Below are 18995 nucleotides of genomic sequence, written 5' to 3'. Positions count from 1 at the left end.
GGTGCAGGGTGAGGGTCTACTTTGTCTTTCTTTCTGAGAACTCACCTACTCCTTGTCCCCTGTCCCTGGAGTCATACTGCATGGCCTTGGCACTCCACATCAGCTTTTCTTTCTTTCGTTTTTTTTTGGTGAGGGGAGGTGGTTCCTCTCTACAGGGTTTCTCTGTGTAGCCCTGGCTATCCCGGACTTGCTCGGTACACCAGGCTGGCCTTGAACTTACAGAGATCCACCTGCCTCTGCCTCCCAAGTGCAGGGATTAAAGGTGTGCACCACCACGCTGGGCTAGCCTCAGCTTTTCAGTTTTATCTTATTGCACCTGTTGGTGTTCTCTTTCTGAACACACACAAGGTCCTGATGCCTGGATGTCTTAAGTCTGTGTGTTACATCAGAGTCTTGGGAAGGCCACTCTGTTCCAGGCCCAGGGTTCTGGCCTGACACCACCTTACCTTTCTCTCTGGATCCGTATAAACTCGAGTGCACCACTCAGTACTCTGGTGCTCCGTGAGCTTTCTCTCACTGCAAAATGGCAAGAGTCCGGAGTCTTAAATCCCAAACCACAGTGATGTACCCGATGGTTAGGGGAAACCACAGAACTGCTTCTTAGCGCGCGTGGTGCTGGCATCCGGGTGGGTACCGAACCAAGGGTGATCCCCGATCCCTGTCCCCTCTCTCATAGGAATGCAGACCATCTGAGCTGGCATTTGTGGATGCTCTGCTCTGAGTGGGCAGAGGAGGCTGCTTCTGTCTCTCAGTCTCCCCCGTGCCTTCTCTTTAAGGTTGGAGCTTTGCCGAGTCAGCTTTCCTTCCTCACGGCTTGGCTTCTGAGTGGCAGATGCCCTTTAGCCGGGGCTCTCTGACAGCCTATACACCAGACAGCCATTCAGGTGCTGAAAAGCAAACACATCGAACTGAGCTCGCACCACTCCCTGGCTCGCATTTGGCCTTCCCAAGTCCCAAGGCTGGCCTACATTTTTTCTGTTTTTTTTTTTTTTTTTTTTTTTTCTGACTGTGTGTTATCTGCCGTCCCCCGTCCCTGCCTCCTGCCCCTGACAGGTGTTGCCTGGCTGTGCCCTGCTCACCCAGGCATCCACTGCAGCACTCAGGCTTGCTTCTTTGAAGCCACAGATACATTAGCTTTCATGCTCCAGCGAGTGGCCAGCAGCCCCTCAGCTCCTTTGTCAGCACAGCCGTCTGCACGGTGCACTTGTCTCTGAATACTTTGACCTGATACAAATGGCCGGGGTTGCAGGCACGGGAGTGGCTGCAGGAACAGCCCAGCAGGGTCAAAGAGAGACTGGGGGGGGGCTTATGTCCATCCCACGCACATGGGGGACACCAGTTTTGTGCCCCGGGATGAAGAGGCTCACTCACTTGTGGAAAGGTGCTTTGCGGTTCTGAGCCAGAAAGCATCCTGCCTCAAAGATGCTGGGCGAAGGGCTAGCGCCTTCCCGAGACCATTTTTTCTTCAAGGAGGACTCCAGTTCCTTCCCAGCATAGTCCAGTTGCTGTACAGGGTGACAGACAGATCACCTGCAATCCATCTTGGACAGATTTTTCTACCTCAGTCCTTTTGGCTTAGCTGGCTGACAGGGGCTGTGTAATCCAAAGGCTACTTGCAAAGGCCTCTCCCTGGCTCGAATGAGTTTTCACAGCACGCTGCTGGTCCCCTCAGTGGGCCACGGTGCTGGGGAGGGGGTGCAGGACCCTGTTTCTGTGCTGAGATAGGCATGTGCCCTCTCCTCTGAGCTCTATCTGCCCGTCAATTTTACTTAGAGCAGTGGTTCTCATCCTGAGTGCGGGGGTCACACAACCCTTTCAGAGGGGTTCAGAAAATCATAATGTAAAATCACAGATATGAAGTGGCAATAAAAATAATTTTATCGTCGGGGATCACTGCAACATTAGGAACTGTAGTAAGGGTTGCAGCATTAGGAAGGCTGAGAACCACTGACTTAGAGGCAGTGTATTCACTAAGTGACTGTGGCTGGCCCGGAGCACATAATTCCCCAGCCTCAGCCTCCTGAGGAGCTGGGGTGATAGATTTGAGGCACTGGGCCCAGCTACTGTGATACCTTTTATGACCAAGGCTCAGTGGTTCCTCTGTGGCCTCCACAACGACCCATTGGTCACCTGGGCCGGGCCTTTGAAGCTGGGAGGGGCTGTCTGAGGCACCGATTCTGCCATTTTTAGTTCTTCCTGATGAACAGGTGAAATTGGCATTGATGTTTTGGCATAATTTCTTTGGTGAGGGCTCTTGTGGGGCCTTAGAGAGACTCTCGGAGTGAGGCCTCTGCTGGCAACAGCAGTCATTTAATATTCTTTTTTTGAGGGGGGGTGTTTAACAAGACCTCACTATGAAGCCCAGGCTGGCCTAGAACTCCCTATGTAGACCAGGCTAGCTTTATATTTTACAGGTTGGCTTGCCTCTGCTTCCTGAGTGCTGGGATTCAAGGCCTGCACCACCACACCCAGCTCCTTTAATTTTATTTTTTTATTTCGTACTTTTTAAGTTTTGCATTAGCTAGTCAGTCAGTCAGAAGGTAATCCTCAAAGCCTGGCCAACGGTAGACTACCGCTCCTCAGCAATGAAAAGGAGTTACTGATGCTGAAAACCCGAACAGAGAGAGTCCTAAGTGTGCCCCGCTGAGGGGAAGCTCAAGGATAGTCTCAAGGGGGCACTGCTGGGCCGGGCTGGCCATAGAAACCTCTTTGCTTAACTCAGATACCTGGAAGCGGAGGTGGACCGTGAGGGGCTCGTGACCACAGGATGGCTCTGTGGTGATGGGCATGAGGCAGGGCCAGGATGCGCTACAGGTGACAGCTGTGCACACGCTGTCTCCACATTAGTTTCCTGGCCTCTGTATCACACCCTCCTCTGTACAATATAACCCCCATGGCTGTGGGGTTTTCCTGTGTCCTACCAGTCTGGTTATTTTCATCAGTGATTCCTCCTGAGGGTCCCACTTTTGGGTCAGAGCCTGGCTTCCACTCTGCCTGGTTCTCCTGTAGAGTGGCACCACCCCGGGGGTCCTGTCCAGGTCCCCTTGTCGTGGGCAGCGTTTGATCCCCATCCTGATCTGTGCTTGAGCGGTCTTTTCTTCCCTCCTCAGGGGAAGGCAGAGAGGAGATTGTGAAGGTGACTTTTGAAGAGCTTCGGCAGCAGGTGGCCCTGTTCGCAGCCGCCATGAGGAAGATGGGCGTGAAGAAAGGGGACCGTGTGGTCGGTAAGGGCTCTCCTCCCTCTCCTTTTGCCCTCCCCTTCTCTCCTGTCCTTTCCCCTCCCCTCCCCTTTCCTTCTTTGGTAAATACCTATTAGTGCTGGGTTGGGTCAATTTTTAGAACTGAAACTCAAACCAAAGCAAAGCAAAGCAACAACAAAATGGCCCAGAAGGTGGAGACTCTTGAAACTGGAGAAAATTTAGCCATGTATGGAACACACCACTGTATGACTATGGACATGGGTCGGGGCTCACACAGGATGAATTGCAGAAAGAGTCTTGAGTGTACTGGTACACCCATCATTCTAGAATTTGGGAGTCCGAGGCAGGAGGATTGTCTGACCAATTTCACAGAAAGACACTGTCTCAAAACAAAACCAATAGCAACATTAAAAAATAAAAGCAAAGATAAAGAAGGATAAACCAAGAGTCCCCTCTCTTACTGTTCTGGAAGGGCCAGGGGTTCTCTTTGCTGTGTTTCCGGAGTGGAAAGGGGCAAGGTTGTCCAGGAGTGGTCTGTGCACGCGGTGGATTAACACAGAGATGCAGGAGTTAGCTCTGTTGCAGTGGGGCAGCAGACATAGCCTGTGCAAAGGCCCTGCGGCTGCTGGGAACAAGGTGTCTTTAGGAGCAAGGGCACTGTGACAGATGCCCAGCACTGATCTGTCATGACTTTTTCCACCTCTTTTTCCTCCTTTGAGCAGGTGCCCCACCCCAAGCTGCTCAAAGCCTTACTCCTCATTGCCTCACCCACCCCCATCCTCCAATTTTGACACAAGGCAGGAAAAGAGATGTGCAGACCACTCCTGGAAGTCCTTGCCCCTTTCCCCTCTGGAAACACAAGAGAACCCCTGGCCTTTCTAGAACAATAAGAGAGGAGACTCGGGCAGTAGGAGTGGGCAAAGGGGAGCCTCTGGACTTGGGCCAGGAGCTTGTTGGGGACTGTAGTTCAGGAGGTGCACTGGAGTCTGCAGGCCTCTGGGCCTGGATGTCCCTCCTGAAGGGCCCTGCACCCGATTTTTCCCTCAGGTGACATCACACTTCCTGCTAAAAGCTCAGCCACATTTCTAGGTCTCCTTTCACCTTGAGTTCCAAGCACCAGGAAGGCCTATGGGGATCTGTCCTTCACCCAGTAACTTTAGTCACTGCCAGAAGGGTGCGCCTGGGGCCAGTCATTCTTCCAGGGCAGCTTGGGGCTCAATCCCTGACCCTCAGTTAGACAAGGCCGTAGGCCAGGGCGCTGCTCTGAGGCGTTCTGTGGTGTTTCTGGCAGAGTATGCCTCTCCCGGACAGCAGGCGCCAGGCTTGTGTTTACAGGGGGTTGGTCTGCAGCCACATACATCCCAGGGACCAGGTCCAGGGCTGGCCCAGGAGCCTTGCAGCTCCTTCTTAGGCAGTGGGTAGGACATGGAGTGAACACAGCCTGTGCTGGTTGGTAGGAAAGGCACAGGCCACTCTGTCACCTGTGTTCTGTGTTTCCCCGCTGTACCTGGCATCAGGGTGGGAAGACGCTGCTCACGTGGGGCCACCCTGGCAATGTTTGGGCCGTTCGTCATCCATCTCCGGTATCAGCTCAAGCTTTTCTTGTGAGCTCATGGCCTCTGATGTCGTCATCTTTATGTTGTTTGTCTGCTCTGCAGCCCCCAGGGACAGGCTCTGCGGCTGTCCCTGAAGATAGGCCCTGTTTCCGTTCCTGGCCTGCTCCATACTCTGGGAGGCCAAGCACACGGCTGGAGTGTAATAAATAGCTGTTAGTTGAATGCCGGGAGGCTGGGCCAGCAATCAGTCCATTCAGGCTTTCGTTTGTTTGTGTTCTCAACCGGGCTCTTGTTATGTGGTCCGGGCTGGCCTGGAACTTTGGTCCTTCTGCATGAATCCTGCATCACTGCATGCAGCCTTTAAAGATTGAAATCTCATTTTTCTTGTGTCCTTCTTGGTCCTATTTAAGCTGTCAGGTTTTTTTTTTTGTTTGTTTGCTTGTTTTGTTTTTACTTTTTAAAAAAAGATTGATTGGGGGGTAAAGTGAATAAGTAAAAAAAAAAAGAAAAGAAAAAGATTTATTTGTGTATTTCATGTATCTGAGTGCTCTGTCTTCATGCACACCAGAAGAGGGCATCAGATCCCACTGTAGATGGTTGTGAGCCACCATGTGGTTGCTGGGAATTGAACTCAGGACCTTTGGAGGAGAAGTCAGTGCTCTTAACCACTGAGCCATCCCTCCAGCCCCCTTAGCTGTTACTTTTTAAAATTTGGCTAAGTAATGCCGAAGCCTCTTCTTTCTGTTTTTCTTCTCTCTAGTTGTTTCCCGGTACTGGATTGGAACTCAGGGCCAAAGTTTGGCAAGGCTCCACTGCTGAGCCAGGAACCAGCCCTCATTTGCAATTTTTCAAATCAGCCTGCAGCAGCAGGTGTTTCTGAGAGAAGGGAAGGCAGGGCCAGGGTTGCCTGGAGATACTGGAGATCCTTTCTGGGACTGGGGTGGGAGTGGAGGGGAGGGACTGGCTCCAGTGGCCAGGGCTCTTAAGTCTGGCTGGCTCTTGGCCTCCCCTTCTGTGGCTCATGGTCAGTTGGCTTCCTTCCACCCTGACTATAGCTCCACATGAGAGCCATGTAAGAGGCACAGGTACCTGCAGGGCTGAGGAGATGCACTGAACTGTTGACGGCTGTTTTCTTTTGCTTGCAATGTGGTCCCCGAGGAGGTAGTGATGGCTTAGGAGGAGGCCTGGCTGCTTGTTGGTTAGCGAGAGGCGGGGAGCCTGCTGGATTGCACACTCCCCTGGGCTGAGAGTCCGGCCTCCCTTGGGTAATCACAGTGAAGAGACTCTTCAGTCCTGCTCAGAGGCCAGTGAGTACTTCTGCAGTGGCCTTGTCACCTGCCAGGTACCAGAGTACTCTTGTGGGGTTGAGGGGAACAGTGCCCATACCCTGTTCTCCGAGTGCCTGTGGACTATCAGGGAACACGTGTGTGTTTTGAAAGGTAGAGTCCAGACTGCTGTTGTCTTCTCTGGAGAAGGTAGTTCAGGACCCCAGGAGGGTTCTTGTTTGTGACCCTTTTCCCCAGAGCACTGTACTGTGTGTTCTGTTGATGGTGGTTCCTCTGACCATAGATGTTCTCTGCCTCCCTGTCATGATGCCAACCTGCCTGGTGATGGGGGCTTCCACTCATTCTGCCACAAAGGGTTACACATAGCTCTCCCTGTGTGTACATATTCGCCTGTCCTCTCGGTCCGCTCAGCCATATGCCAGCCAGTGTGTTTCTTAGGGCAGTGGTTCTCAATCTGTGGGTTTCGGCCCCTTTGGAGGTCAACAGCCCTTTCACAGGGGTCGCCTAAGACCATTAGAAGACACAGATATGCTGGGCAGTGGTGGCACACTCCTTTAATCCCAGCACTTGGGAGGCAGAGGCAGGAAGATTTCTGAGTTCGAGGCCAGCCTGGTCTACAGAGTGAGTTCCAGGACAGCCAGGGCTACACAGAGAAACCCTGTCTCGAAAAACTAAAAAAAAAAAAAAAGAGAGAGAGAGAGAAAAAAAACAGATATTTATATTATGATTCATAACTGTAACAAAATTACAGTTATGCCTTAGCAATGAAAATAACATTATGGTTGGGGTCACCACAGCATGAGGAACTGTATTAAAGGGTTGCAGTGTTAGGAAGGGTGAGAACCGCTGTCTTAGGGTACATGGGGCGGGCTGAGAGGCGTTCAGCAAAGCAAAGATGGAGGCAAGTGAAGCCCTTGCCCTCACCTAAGAACCCCAAGTTAAATACCTGGTACACACAAGGTCAGGTGGGTACCATGTCCCCAGCAAAGGGGAAGCCCCACTGCGGTTCTTATGTGCTTAGCTTAAAGAAGGCCTCCCTGAGGAAGTGCCGTGTGACTTAAGAGCTGAAGGACAGGTGTGTACTGAGTGTGGAAGACTGGTGCATGTGTCTCTGTGCTGAAGTCCAACAACTTGTGCAAAGGCCCTGGGGCAGGAGAAGCTCAGGACACTCAAGGGACGGAATGGAGTGAGCGGAGTGAGGGAGAAGAGCAGGGACGGATGGAGGCCGGAGGTTCAGGGTAGAAAATGGATTCATGAGGTACAGTGAGTGGATCGGTTGGCACTTCTGCTTTTCAGGTACTTTAGGTCTCCCAGGGAAACTTCTGGAAGTCTGTTGCTTTGATTCCCTCAACCCGAGACTTTCTCCCCTCCCCACTACAGGATATCTGCCCAACAGTGCACATGCCGTGGAGGCCATGCTAGCTGCTGCCAGTATTGGAGCCATTTGGAGTTCTACCTCGCCGGACTTTGGCGTGAATGTGAGTTGGGGTCCTGTTGGAGGGGTGCCACCGGTTCAAAGAGTGTCCCTGGTGGGGTGGGACTCCTTACCCTCTTGGAGCTTCTGGCTGTCTGAGCTGAATGGGAGGGGGAAGGCTGCAAGGGTCGGATCTTGTCTTTGGGGCTGGAGATTGAACAGGTGACCTCATGACCTCACACACACTCATACTGAACAAGGGATCTAGTTTGGATGAATTTAACTTAAGTTTTTCTTTTTTAGCCAAAGTCGTACTCGGTAGCTCAGACTGACCTTGGGTTTGAGGCCATCCTCCTGCCTTAGACTTTCAAGTTCTAGGATTAGAGGCATAAGTCGCCTCACCTGACTTTGACCTTGTTTTGAAATGTACAAACTGGTTCTCATTTCCTTCTTCAAAGTCCTGCCGGCTGGTTCTTGCTTCTCAGTTATCGGGTGATGTGTGTCGTTTAGCCGTGTGTGTGTGTGTGTGTGTGTGTGTGTGTGTGTGTGTGTGGTTATTGGGCGGCTTGTGTAGCAGTCAATGTTGGTCTGGTGTCATGAAGGCTTTGGGACTCTATGAGATTCTTGGAGGTCTGTTCTTGTCTTCTTGGGTTGGGCTCTCTGAGGAACCCTGGTACTCATGGTGTGTCTAGAGTGGTCCAGGCTGCTGGAGTGTGCTGTAGCAACTGAGGAAGGTCTGCTTTGGCCATAATCGTTGGGTCACTGGGGCCATGGATATCATGGACTCACAAGTGTCAGGAGAATGTTGACTTTAGGAGGGCCTGTGGTGTCTGTGCCAGCTGTTTCACATGGTGTCTGTGCTAGCTGTTTCATGTGGTGTTCACACCAGTTGTTTCACGTGGTGTCCATGCCAGCTGCTTCACGTAGTGTCCATGCCAGCTGTTTCACGTGGTGTCCATGCCAGCTGCTTCACGTGGTGTCCATGCCAGCTGCTATCCTGGGGTCAGCTGCTTCTGACCCACAGTGTGTCAACTGGTGTGGCCAGCAGCTGAGGGTTGGTCTGAGTGCATGGGCCGAGTCTGGGCTGTGCTCCCTGGCTCATTCTTCAGGGGCAAACGTGTAAACTTATGTCTGCTTTAAAGTGTGCTCTCTTGGCAAAGGCTTTTGAGGTATCAACTCATCTTCCCATAGAGGAGGAGTGGGGGTTGCTCAGGGCCCATCACTTTGGTTCATGGCCCAGTGGGCTGAGGTGCTGCCTTTTCCACTTCCAGTGCCCTCCCCTGCCTAATGGCCTTTCCTGTGCTCTTTCTCGTACCTGACTCCAGGGCTGTCTGGGATTGACAAGGCATAGACCGAAACTCCACAGGTGGCTCCCGGCCCGAGGATCTTCTGTAGGGTTATATGAGCTAGTTGGGGCCCGTGGAGTCCCCGTGGGAGGTTCTAACAAGGTGGCTCTGGGTGCTGTTGTTCTGCTTGGGTCCCTCAGGAAGTGGCCTCAGTAGGGAGACAGAAGGGCCTTTGGTATGAGACTGCCCACCTGAGGTCCAGAGCCTGGGTTGGGGATCCACAGTGCACCTCTGGGCACTAAGAGGATGGACACAGGAGGCCTGTATGCCTGGGGTTGTCCTCAGTGCTTGAGTGGCCTGTGGGGCTGTGGGCCTCAGGTAGAGCTCTAGATCTGGCCATCGGATGGTGGGAATGGGGTGGCGGAACATCCTTCAGTGGACTGGCTTGCCCTCTCCTGGGGAGCAGTTATCACCAGAGGCCTGTGACTCCAGAGGACTGGTTTCCAGTTTAGTGGCTTCCTGGCTTTTTTTTCTTGCAGTCTGGAGTCTCAGCAGCAGGCTGCTGGCTGGGTATAGAATGTTTGTTTGCTGTTGTGGACACTAGGGGGTAGCAGGGCTCCACCATCTCCTCCATTCTGCAGGGCCTTGGCTGTACCTCAGGTCTGACCGGAGGAGGTGGCTGCCTTCCTGCTGGGATGCTGTGCTCAGCCACTCAGTGTCACCTCCGAACCTCCTTTAGGGAGGGTCTCCTTTCCTTGGTCCTCTTCCCTGCCTTATACAGGAAGCAAGTCTAGAGCTGCCTGGCGGGGAACCTGGCTGCTAAGTCTTGGGACAGATAACTGACAGCTTCTTGAAATGCTTCAGGAGCAGTCCTTTGCCTGCTGGCCCCTGGTCCCTTGTCCTCTGGCAGGTTCACTATTTGCTCCTGTCTTCTGGCAGGCCCACTGATGGCTCCACACCTGTTCCCTGTGAACTGTGTCCTGGGCCAGATCCAAAGTCACTGAAAGCTGCTGCTAAGATTGCCTACCCAACACTGACCACCCTTGTTCAGGGTGAAAGCCAGCCGGAAGGAGGTTCTGGAATGGGAGCAAGGAACTGCAACTGGTCAGGGGCCTGGCCATGGGCTCATGCTGAAGAGAGAGAGAGAGAGAGAGAGAGAGAGAGAGAGAGAGAGAGAGAGAGAGAGAGAGAGAGAGAGTGTGTGTGTGTGTTAGTTCTCTTAGGCTTTCCAAACTCCCTTTAATCTGTCTGTCTATCTATCTCAAATTATATATAATATGTATTATTTATTAAAATTTTTAAAAACAGGTTTATTTATTTAGTGTGCAGTGCTCTGTTTGCATATGTGCCTACACACCAGCAGAAGGCACCAGGTTTCATTCTAGCCACCATGTGGTTGCTGGGAATTGAACTCAGGACCTCTGGAAAAGCAGCTAGTGCTCTTAACCTCTGAGCCATCTCTCCAGCCCTAATAATAACATTTTCGAGACAGGTTTTACCACCATTTCTCTATGTAGCCCTGGCTGTCCTGGACTCATTGTAGCCCAGTCTGGCCTCTGACTTACACTACTTGCCTCTGCCTCCCAAGTGCTGGGATTAAAGGCCTGTGCCACTATGCCCAGCTAAGTGCCAGTCATGTATATTCTATAACCTGCAACGGAGTGGGAATGTCTTTCCCATTTCGATTCGTGTCTTCTGTTGTCAATCACAGAATCACTTGGTGGGGTCAGTCTCAGATTCATAATGGACCCTAGCACATAGCCCCAAGCCCCAAGCCGGTCTCAGACTTTCTGTGTAATTAAGGATGACCTTGAATTTCTGATCCTCCTGTCTCTACCTCTCTGGGATTACGGGTGTGCCATGCTGCACCTGGTTTTATGGAGGGCTGGGGATGAAACCTAGGGTGTCGCATACACTAGGCAAGTGATCTTATCAACTGAGCCACATTCCCAGCCCTGGTTTTTTTTTTTTTTTTTTTTTTTTTTGAGCAAGGCATTTTATAGTAGGGTGGGGCACAGGCAGTTGGATTTGCAGTCGGCATCACTGTCAGTGACCTGGAGTCCTTTAGGGCTATACCCTTGGCTATGCTGCTTCAGAGAGGGCAGGCACATTTGTCTGTGGTGATGAGGACTATTTTTAGTCTGTCTTGGTCTCCCTGTCAGTGCTCCTTCTGCCAGCTGCTGCCCTCCTGTGCTCTGTAGCTCACACATGCCGGCTTGTGGGCCATTGCCCTGCAGGAGGTGACCCTCCCAGTGCTGTACTTAGCCAACCACTTCGGGTTTTTTTTTTTTTTTTTTCTGTTTTCTTCTGAGCTGTTGGTGGTTTTAGAGACATCAGGGAGGCCACCCTCTAAGCCCCACATGCTTAGGGCTCAGCCTGCAGCCCGTTCCCCTCGCTGTCACAATACACTTCAGCTGCTTGAGTGTTCCGTGCGTGGAAAGTAGGACAGCCACTGTCTTCACTCTGGGTGGCCATCTGTGTAACTCCACATGGACCGCTGGTTTCAACACCTGACTGGTTGCTAAGCACTGGTTCAGGTCAGACCCACCATGGCGGGGTGTTCATGGGAGCACGAGGTGGTTGGCAGGGCTCTGTGGAGCTCAGCGGGGCGCGGCTGCTCGGCACAAGGTCCGAGTTCTCTACCTCACCTGCCAGCTAGGGGAACTTCCGCTGTGGTCTGAAGACTCTGATGTGGAAATAAATGCTTGTTGTCTTTGCTGTCTGGGGACTGGGAGCATGACTGGGTGGGGGGGGGGTTGTATCTCTGTGACATCTAAGCCTTAGGCCTTTGGCTGCAGGATCTTCCTTATGGCTGCCTGTGAACGGAGATGGTCCTCTGAGATGGAGACCCCACACCAGCTGGCTCTCTCCCAGGCTAGCTCCTTCCTATCCTCTTGGGCCAAGGCTTTATGGCAGACTTGACCTTCCTTCTATGTGGCCACCATCCCTGACCCCCATACCTAGCTGTGGGGTTCCCTTCAAGGTGCTGATGTGATCCCGCCCAGGCATCTCAGCACCCGCCTCCATCTTGCTATCTATTCTGTGTGTTTCTCCAACAGAGCAACCTAGGGGCAGGGAGCCCTGGTCCCTAGGGTCAGGCTGCAGTCCCCGTTGAGCCACTGGTTTCTGTCTGCTCGAAGTTCTTAACTCAGTCCTTCCTCTCAGTAGTAGTCCTCAATGCTGGTGCCCTGAGAGTCGAAGGAGGGCAGCAGGCCTTCGACAATTGAACTCAGAGGTCCTGAGTTCAATTCCCAACCTTGGACCTTAGAGGTGTGAACTTGCCTGCAGGTTGAGAGCTTCTGACATTGTTCTGAATTGTTACTGAACAACTGTTTTCTTCTCATCTACTCCCATCCCTGTTCAAGTCTCAGATACGGAGCCGTCGTGGAGTTCATGGGCTTGTTCATGGACGCTTTTTAGAGCAAAGAATAGGACAGGCCCCTGTGTCTGTGCTGCAGGTGTTCAGGAGTCCTGTGGTGTCGGGGCACTGTTTGTTGGATGAGGCTGGGGGGAGACAGGTGCAGGATACCATTGTTACTGCACCCAGGTCCTGAGTGCTCACTGCTGAGAGTTGGAGGGGAATCAGGTTATTCCAGGATAGAGGATGGAAAGTGCTCTCCTCCCTGGAGCCCTGACCTGGGGGAGTCTTGGGTGCAAAGGGGACTTTCTTTTTTCCATTTCTTTTTAAGATGTATATGAGTACACTTGTAGCTGTCTTCAGACACACCAGAAGAGGGCATCAGATCTCATGACAGATGGTTGTGAGCCACCATGTGGTTGCTGGGAATTGAACTCAGGACCTCTGGAAGAGCAGTCAGTGCTCTTAACCGCTGAGCCGTCTCTCCAGTGCCAAAGGGAACTTTGATAGCAGGGGAGAAGAGGACCAGGGCAGGATGGCTGGGTCTTCATCACCACTCTGAGGGGAGTCTCCCTTTTCCTTTGTTTTGACCAGAGCACCAAGAGGGATTCTGTGAACTCCCAGGGCTGACAGCACCTTACAGAGAAGGTTAGACCTCACGGTGCTTCACACTGGCGTTCACTGGTGGGCAGGTGTCCCTCATCAGAGACTCTCTGAGGTCATAGCCACCCTGTAAGGGGCTGTGTGACTAAGAGCCAGGGGTACTGACTTTTCTTTTTCTTTTTTGAGACAGGGTTTCTCTGTGTAGCCCTGGCTGTCCTGGAACTCACTCTGTATACCAGGCTGGCCTCAAACTTATCCTCACTTATCCTCCTGCCTCTGCCTCAGGGTTAGTGCTGGGATTAAAGGTGTGGACCACTATGCCCGGCTCTCCTCCTCATTGTCGTCGACTTCTTCTTCTCCTTTTCCTTCTCCTTCTCCTCCTTCTTCTTCTTCCTCCTCTTCCTCCTCCTGTGCCTGCTCTTCTCCTCCTCTTCTTCCTCCTCCTTCTCCTCATCCTTCTACTAATTATGTGTGTGTGTGTATGTTGTGTCTGTGTGGCATGCATGACACAGCATACATGTGGAGGTCAGAGGACAACTTTGTGGAGTCACTTCTGTCCTTCCGCTTTTACTTGGGTTCCAGGGACTGAAGTCTGTCTGTCAGGCTAATACCACCAGTACCTCCTCCACCCTCTCTCTGAGCCATCTCGGCAGCCAGCTTGTTGGTTTTTGGGACAGGGTCTCACTGTGAGCCCAGCCTGACCTTGAACTCACGAACTCAAAGATCTCCGCCTTAGCCTCTTGAGTGCAGCAAGCACCTGGCACCTTTCTTCTCCCGGCTATGTGCACTGTACATCTTCCTTTAGAGTTGGAAACAGAAGCAATGGAATCTGCAGTTGTTTCCCTGTGGCTTTCTGCTTTTGTTTTGGGAGAGTGGGGACCCTGGCAAGTGGAATTGGACCCTCTGTGCCTGTGTGGGATTGGGAAAATGACAGCCTTGAAGTGAATTGAGTCTCAGAACCTTTAACTCCGAGGTGATTAAGTGTTGGGGTGCATCAAAACTCCAGGTGGGGTGAGGCGATGTCGCTATAGCTGGTGAGGGGGCCCCACCTAGAGCTGCCTCCCCTTCCTTTAGATTCCTGCTGAGTCAGCACCACTCTCTGGTGAGCGTCTCCCAGGGAGCTCTGGAAACGTCGCAGGAGTAGCTAATTAGTCACACTTAGGGCCCTAATTAACCTAATGATCCTCTGCAGGTGGCTGGGCCTGCAGCCATGAGGGGACCCTGTCTGTGATGTGTGCTGTCACTGTGGGTATCTCTGAGCAGCTTCCTGACAGAAGCACAGCGGGGGAGAAAGGTGGAGCCCTCCTGGGCTAAGATGCCTCCGCCTGCCTGCCCTGCCTTGCCTGGTCCCTGGCAGTGATGACGGCCTCCTGGCCACTCCTGGGTAGGGTGGGGGGCTGAGGAAGTCTGCCTCAGTGCTTTTGATATGTTCCCCTTGGCGGGTGCAGCAGAGGGGTCCCAAGACTGTGCCTGTCCATGTTAATTTGTATGGGAGGTAGGAGAGGGCTACCCTTGGTTGGCCGTGGATTCCCCCGTGTGTGGTACGCAGTTCTGGGGGTAAGCCTGTTTGGCCAGGCAGGACTTCCTGAGCAGCATACATGCTTACAGGAGAATGTGAATACTTACAGGGGATGCAGGCTCTACCTGCATCAAGGGTTCAGAGAACCTTGTACCCCTCTAGGAGGCAGACGGTATAGGTTCATGGGGGGCTGTGGTAGGTGCAGTGGGGACCCTTTGCTAAGGGGGTTGAACCTTTGCTGTTTTAGGACATGCATATGAGTCTGCAGACTTCCTTGCTGTGGCCACCGCTTCCTAGATTCAGCTGGAGTTTGTATAAACTGCCTGTATTAGCTGCAGGCGCTGGGGACAAACAGCAGTGTTCAGCGTTGACAATAGCATCTTCTCTCCTGCCACGTATAGTCTCCGATGACCTGTTCTCTCATTTTCAGGGTGTCCTGGACAGGTTTTCTCAAATTCAGCCGAAACTCATCTTCTCGGTGGAGGCTGTTATCTACAATGGCAAGGAACACGGCCACCTGGAGAAGCTGCAGCGAGTTGTGAAAGGTATTTGGGATCCTGCCCCGGGTGTGTGTATGCACGTGTGCAGATTCGTGTGTTCCCGGAGTCCTGAGTTTACTTGTGTGCATGTATGTGCACACAGAGATGGGGTTCTCCCTGGGCGTTCTGGATGTATGTGCATGTGTACAAAGAGAGGGGTTGCCCCAGAAGTCCTGTGGGCCTTACCAACCCCAGTCCCACACCTAGATTGTGCTGGGCGCATGCGCAGACAACAGCTGGTGCCTGACCTTGTCCCACCCCTCCTTCAGGACTGCCTGACCTGCAGCGAGTGGTGCTGATCCCCTATGTCCTCCCAAGGGAGAAGATAGACATTTCCAAGATCCCCAACAGGTGAGGAGCCACCACCCTCAGACTAGGTCCCGTATATCCGAGGTGGGGAAGCCATTAGCAGAAAGCCTCACTGTGGTATGGAGCGTGGGAAACCTCCATGACGAATCTCTCCAGACCACACAGCTTCCTTCCTGTCTTGCCGTGGTCTGGGAGGACTCCAGGCATGGCTTCCCAGGCTGGGCAGAGGAGGCTGGTGTTTCATGACCTGTGTGCCCAGGCGTGCTCACCCGTGTAAGCCGTGTGGCACACTCAGGATTGTTCTTGCATGTGGATGCTGTGTTGGTTGGACATGTTTGTGGCTAGTGTATGCAGCAGCCGACCCGAATCTGTGGGTTCCTCCTCTGCGGATATCACCAACCAACATTTGGAAAACATGAGTCTGCACTGAGCATGTGCAGACATTACAGGGGCTGGGCACTGCTTACCCAGCATTCAGTGTGTCTTCTGGAGGTGACCTGAGGCTGCGAGCATGTTCTGAGACTGTTCCCTTTTACAAACAGGCCAAGCACCTGCAGATTTTGGTCCCTATTGGGAGTGTTGATCCCACATCCCCCAGGACACTGGGGAATGATGCTGTTTGTTTCAGGCTGCCAAGATGACCCCTCTGCTTTTCTGGCATTGGTAGTTTGTCGGTGTATTAGGCCAAGGGGGCCTTGTTGTTGTCGTTATTGTGGACCTTTTGAGCTTCTAGGGACAGCTGAAGCGACCTGGTTACCCTTGCATGGGTCTTTCCCTTAGTCTTAGTTCCTGCTAAAGGGAGGTGTTCCCCCCACCCCCCACCCAGCACACGCTTTCAAGGCTACTATCTGAGGCTGCCATGGCGGAGCCCCTGTGCCCTTTTGAGAAGAGGATTATGACAGTGACATTGGGCTCCCTGATTTTTGCAGACTGTGGTGTGGGGCCCTGCTGGATGTGAAGCATTTGTCCTGACCTCCTCCGCAGGTGCCATCTGCTCCAGAGAATGGGACACACCCGTGGGTGGGGGAAGTACTGGCCGCTAGGCCCATAGGACACAGTGTATCCGTCTATCAGCAGGGAGTGGAAATATGTGTGTTGTGAGCCTCCTGCGAGCCGGCAGCCTGGCTGCTTCCCTCTGACATCCAGGGTGGTCGCTTCCGGTAGAAACAAGTCAAGAGTCACAAAGAAAGAGACCGGCCACTCCAACTGAAGTGTCTGGACAAGGCAAACCTTACTTTTGATCCAGAGGGTCAAATAACTCTGGTAACTGAGGTGGTGACTGTGTCTTTTCCCCATTGCCTGGCCTCTGACTTTACAGTGTCAGTGGATTTGCTGGTCTGAAAGGAAATACGTGGGGGGTGGGGGTGAGGTGGGGGGTGTGGTCATTGCTCAAGGGGAAAGGGGGAGGGTCACTGCCCCAGGTCATCAAATTTTTGGAATACAGTAGAAGTCTTTAGGTAAACAAAGATTTAGTGGGTGGGGATTAAAAGATTTGCCTAAAAGTCTTACAAGGGGAGATGGAAAGATTTGAAGTCTTTGTACTTTTAGTGTTAGTTTTAGTATTTGGTAGAAAAGACTCCTGTTTGATATTTCTTAGACTGTTGACTGGTCTTGGGGTCTGTCCCTCATGGAGCCCTTGCTTCCTGGGAAGAACGCTGAGAGCAATGTGCAGTTTGGCAAGGCCTGGCTGCTAGCGTCTTCCCAGCTTGGGTCCTGATCCCAGCTGGATGGCCCTGTGACCGTCATCCACCTGTTTCTGCTCTCAGCATCCTTCAAATGTGGATGGTACAATGCGGAGGGATCTCTGTGACTCTCTGTGACTTCAATAGTTCAGTTATAGTTAGCTATGGGTAACGGTGTGTCCCCTCGAGGCCCAGTGGGTTCTGTCCCTTGAAGCCACCCACAACCACGGCAGTGTGTGAGTCCGTTGTGAGCCTTTCCCTGTGGACCTGGGCACCTTGCTGACCCTGGTAACTCATAGCCAGATGGTGGAGGTCTGATCTTACGCATTCAACCTTAGATTTAGCCCTAGTGTGTCTGATGGAGGCCATGATGAGGAGAGCTCTGTTTATCCGTTACTGATATAAAGTGAGGTAGCCAGGAGAACCGCATTCGCTGGTTGCTTTTGCTCTGTATAACATGCAAACAGTCCTCTCAGCAGACTCAGCACCAGGCGCTGCCACTGTTTCCTCAAGATTGCTGGCTGTCACAGATAAACCTCAACAGTGGTCTGCTGGTCCAGAGAGCACAGGCCAGAACCACCTCCTGTCCCCCTTTTCTTTTTTTTTATTTTTTGTTTTTGGTTTTTTGAGAGAGGGTTTCTCTGTGTAGCCCTGGCTGTCCTGGAACTCACTCTGTAGACCAGGCTGGCCTCGAACTCAGAAATCCGCCTGCCTCTGCCTCCTAAGTGCTGGGATTAAAGACGTGCGCTACCACTGCCCGGCTTTTTCTTTTCATTTTTAGAAGAGAAACAAAAGCAATGGTTATTTACTGTGATTTCCAGAGCCTTTGAAAAAGAGGGCTTTTCTCTGTGGGAAGTGTCCATTAGACTGGCACTTCATCGAACAGGGCTGCGGAGGAGGTGTGCGTGGGAGTGCGGCTGTCAAAATCATTTGGAATGTCTTTTAAGGCTATCCTGTCCCTGGTCTCTCCCACGTCTTCTCATGCCAGGTGGGGCGGGTTTCAGTGTCCTAGCCTCAGCAAATCATTCAGTTGAATGACATCCCACCTCCTTGCTTGGAAGAGAGAGTTTGATTTGTCAGAAAAAAATGGAGACCTGTTTGTTCTGAGGTTCTGGACCGCCCACATCTGGTGGCTTATGGTGGCCATGGGCTGAGGCAGGGCAGGCTTGGGTTAGTTGTATTTGTTCTGGGTCAGCTTGTTTACACATGGCTGCTGTAGGCCCCAGGATATAATAAATGAGGGCGACACAGATTTGCCTCTGGTAGCTTCTGGGCCTTGCCTTCCCCGATGTTCTTCCTGTTGCTGCCTCTGCCCTGGGGCGGGGAAGCCTTCAGGTTCAGGAGTGGGGCAGGCGCTCCTGTCCCTGGCTGCTCATCAGAAGGTGAAGTGTGAATAAGCAAGTGGACTGGTCCACACTGGTCCTGGGGTCTGTGGACAGTGGATAGGCTCACTGTGAGCTAGTCTAGTCTTCCCAGCAATGTTGAGTGGTATTGACTCTGTGCGTGCGTGTGCGTGTGTGTGTGTGTTGTCTCTAAAAGCCAACCCTTGATCCAAGCAACGCCAGTGCCTATTCTTCATGTTCCGTGACTTCCCTTGGATTTGGGAGCCCAACTCTTCTCTTCCTCAGGAATAAGCTCTTCCTCAGGAATAGGGCTTCCTTTCATACCCGCTCAGTATCCTTGGATACCAGACAAGCCGGTGCTCCAGGCTCTTATGGTAGATGTACAGGGATCCGGGGCCATATCTAGCGGTGGGCAGAATCAGCAGAGCTATTCTGGCATTCTGGAATGTTCACCATTGGTTTTTCATGTTCCCACCTACAGTGTGTTCCTGGATGATTTCCTGGCAAGTGGGACTGGTGCGCAGGCGCCGCAGCTCGAGTTTGAACAGCTGCCCTTCAGCCACCCTCTGTTCATCATGTTCTCCTCAGGCACGACAGGAGCGCCCAAGTGCATGGTGCACTCTGCCGGGGTAGGTGTCTTGCCTCTGCTGGGCTAACAGTCATCAGACTAGTCCCTTCAGCAGAGTCCCTAGGGTGTTGCTTTTCTCTAAATGAGATGCCTGAGGGAGACCTGGAGCTGGGCCCAGGGCAGTGGAGCACTGCAGTTCTGGGACTGTGGTAGCTATGATAGGCCGTGGTGGTGTGGAGCATGCTGTAGCCTGGGCAGGATGCACCTGGTGAGCCAACCGCTTTGACATTGCAGGTTGTGGCGCCCACAGGGGATTGTGAGTTCAGAGGGGT

General features: G+C 52.5%; 1 protein-coding gene across 1 annotated transcript in view; it reads left to right on the top strand.

The window, feature by feature from the left end:
* Aacs (acetoacetyl-CoA synthetase) overlaps nucleotides 1–18995 on the top strand; it is a 42269-nt gene that overhangs the window by 11276 nt on the left and 11998 nt on the right. Inside the window, exons 4-8 of the mRNA XM_028765949.1 lie at nucleotides 3111–3224; nucleotides 7423–7520; nucleotides 14653–14767; nucleotides 15031–15112; nucleotides 18577–18724. Of these exons, the coding sequence (XP_028621782.1) occupies nucleotides 3111–3224; nucleotides 7423–7520; nucleotides 14653–14767; nucleotides 15031–15112; nucleotides 18577–18724 (557 nt within the window). The remainder of the gene's footprint in view (nucleotides 1–3110; nucleotides 3225–7422; nucleotides 7521–14652; nucleotides 14768–15030; nucleotides 15113–18576; nucleotides 18725–18995) is intronic.

Source organism: Grammomys surdaster, unplaced genomic scaffold (assembly GCF_004785775.1).
Source record: "Grammomys surdaster isolate TR1022 unplaced genomic scaffold, NIH_TR_1.0 166, whole genome shotgun sequence".
NCBI classification, from domain to species: Eukaryota; Metazoa; Chordata; class Mammalia; order Rodentia; family Muridae; genus Grammomys; species Grammomys surdaster.
Note: the sequence above shows the minus strand (reverse complement) of the source record. Positions and strands in the feature narration are given on the sequence as shown.